General features: G+C 41.6%; 1 protein-coding gene across 1 annotated transcript in view; it reads left to right on the forward strand.

Moving 5' to 3' along the window:
- Positions 1-1353: 1353 nt before the first annotated feature.
- Positions 1354-2411, forward strand: part of LOC106867717 (DNA primase small subunit) — a 9777-nt gene continuing 8719 nt past the window's right edge. The window contains exon 1 of the mRNA XM_014912679.2: positions 1354-1590. Coding sequence (XP_014768165.2) covers positions 1582-1590 — 9 coding nt within the window. The 5' untranslated portion in view covers positions 1354-1581. The remainder of the gene's footprint in view (positions 1591-2411) is intronic.

Raw genomic sequence — 2411 nt, forward strand, 5'->3', positions numbered from 1 at the left:
TTTTACTTGTTTCAGTCATTTGACTGTGGCCATGCTGGAGCACCGTCTTTAGTCGAGTAAATCGACCCCAGGACTTATTCTTTGGATGCCTAGTACTTATTGTATCGGTCTCTTTTGCCGAACCGCTAAGTTACGGGAACGTAAACACACCAGCATCGGTTGTCAAGTGATGTTGGCGAACAAACACAGACATACATACATATATATATATATAGATATATACATATATACGACAGGCTTCTTTCAGTTTCCGTCTACCAAATCCAATCACAAGGCTTTGGTCGGCCCGAGGCTATAGTAGAAGACACTTGCCCAAGGTGCCACGCAGTGGGAATGAACCCGGAACCATGTGGTTGGTAAGCAAGCAACTTACCACACAGCCACTCCTGCGCCTACACTATTGTTTTCTTTCCTTAATATTGTTTGTGCTGTTTTTGTTGTTGTGGTCATCCTTGTTTTTGCTTTGGGGCTTTGTCACTGTCCACTTGTCAGATAAGTGCTTACTCTTGTGTTCTACGCACCCAATGAGACAAATAAACCAAAGATGTTGCTTAAGTGTCTCCCACTTGGGAGCAGCCCTTAAGCCTTTAGCATTTAAACCGGTCAGGTCATATCCGTCCCAAATATTCAACGTCTTTTGAGTTCAAAACGGCTAGATTTGGCTTCTCAAACCTATCCTACAATGTCATTCTAAAAATAAACATTTACATCATCAAAATCTTGAAGCTACGAGATAATCTATGATTAAATCAAAACAATGGGAATAAATAAGGATTAAACGTGACAGAAAGAAGGCCCGTGGTTTGGGTATTCGGCTCACAATCGCAAGGTCATGAGTTCAATTCCCAGTGATGCATTGTGTCCTTGAGCAAGACATTTTATTTTCCTGTTGCTCCAGTCCTGCTCAGCTGGCGAAAACGAGTCGTACCTCTTATTTCAAAGGGGCCAACCTTGTCACATTCTGTGTCACGCTGAATCTCCTTGAGAACTAATGTTAATGGTATACGTGTCTGTGGAGTACTCAGCCACTTGCACGTTAATTTCATGAGCAGGCTGTTCTGTTGATCGGATCAGCTGGAACCCTCATCGTTGTTTATGAGGAGGTAAACACACCAGTATCGGTTGTGGGGGATAAGCACAAAAAATGCACACATACATGCATATCACACGTATTTATATACACTATACACACATATATATGCTTCCACAGATTCCGTCTATCAAATTCATAAATATCGCACGAGTCAACTCGGGGTAATAAATAAAAGGCACTTGCCCCAGGTGCCCCGATTGCAAAGCGAACTCCTTAAACTACACACACACACATTTATATAAATACGTGTGTTTTTCTGCATGTATGTATGTATGTCTATTAGTGCGTGTGCGAACAAATATTATTTTTTTCACGTCTTACCGTAAACGGAACTGCAGTAATTTGGCGCCAAATTTCACTTCCAGTGAATACAACAAACTTAATAATGCCTACATCGAGCACATACGATCCTGAGATTTTACCAAATTTATTGCCAACTTATTACAAACATCTCTTTCCATTTAACCCCTATTGTACATGGCTTCGATATGGTATCGGTAAGTGTGTTTTGAACATGTTTTCTTTTTTAATTTTAAAGAAATGTTTGGCATCTTGCATCTCGCCGTAATTTTTAGAGTTGATTTGAAACTTTTCAAGTATTTTGTTTTCAGCTATCTCTTTCCTTTTAAATTTTACTTATATTGTTTGTTCAACTTATATTTTCCGGTGTTTGTTAATCTTGCTTCCCAATCACATGATCTACGTTCAGTCCCACTGCGTGGCACCTTGGGCATGTGTCTTCTACTATAGCCTTGGGCCGACCAAAGCCTTGTGAGTGGGATTTCGTAGACAGAATTTAGAGTCTCGAAAGTATAAGCAGCAGAATGTCATTTAAAACAATTAGTTATCAGGAAACAAAAACGTGCTTTTTGGGGCGGAGGTAAACAATACGTAAACCACCCGTTTTCGGCGTAACATTAACCTTAACACTACCCACCGAACTGCTAAGTTTATGGAGATGTAAACACACTAGCACCGGTTGTCAAGCGGCGTGGCTGGGGGAACAGATACAAACACACACACACACACGTATATATATATATATATCATCATCATCATTTAACGTCCGCTTTCCATGCTAGTATGGGTTGGACGATTTGACTGGGGACTGGCGAACCAGATGGCTACACCAGACTCCAATCTGATCTGGCAGAGTTTCTACAGCTGGATGCCCTTCCTAACGCCAACCACTCCGAGAGTGTAGTGGGTGCTTTTTACGTGCCACCGGCACGAGGGCCAGTCCAGCGGTACTGGCCACGCTCAAATGGTGTTTTTTACGTGCCACCTGCACAGGAGTCAGTCCTATATATATATATAT

Source organism: Octopus bimaculoides, chromosome 22 (assembly GCF_001194135.2).
Source record: "Octopus bimaculoides isolate UCB-OBI-ISO-001 chromosome 22, ASM119413v2, whole genome shotgun sequence".
In the NCBI taxonomy this organism is placed as follows: Eukaryota; Metazoa; Mollusca; class Cephalopoda; order Octopoda; family Octopodidae; genus Octopus; species Octopus bimaculoides.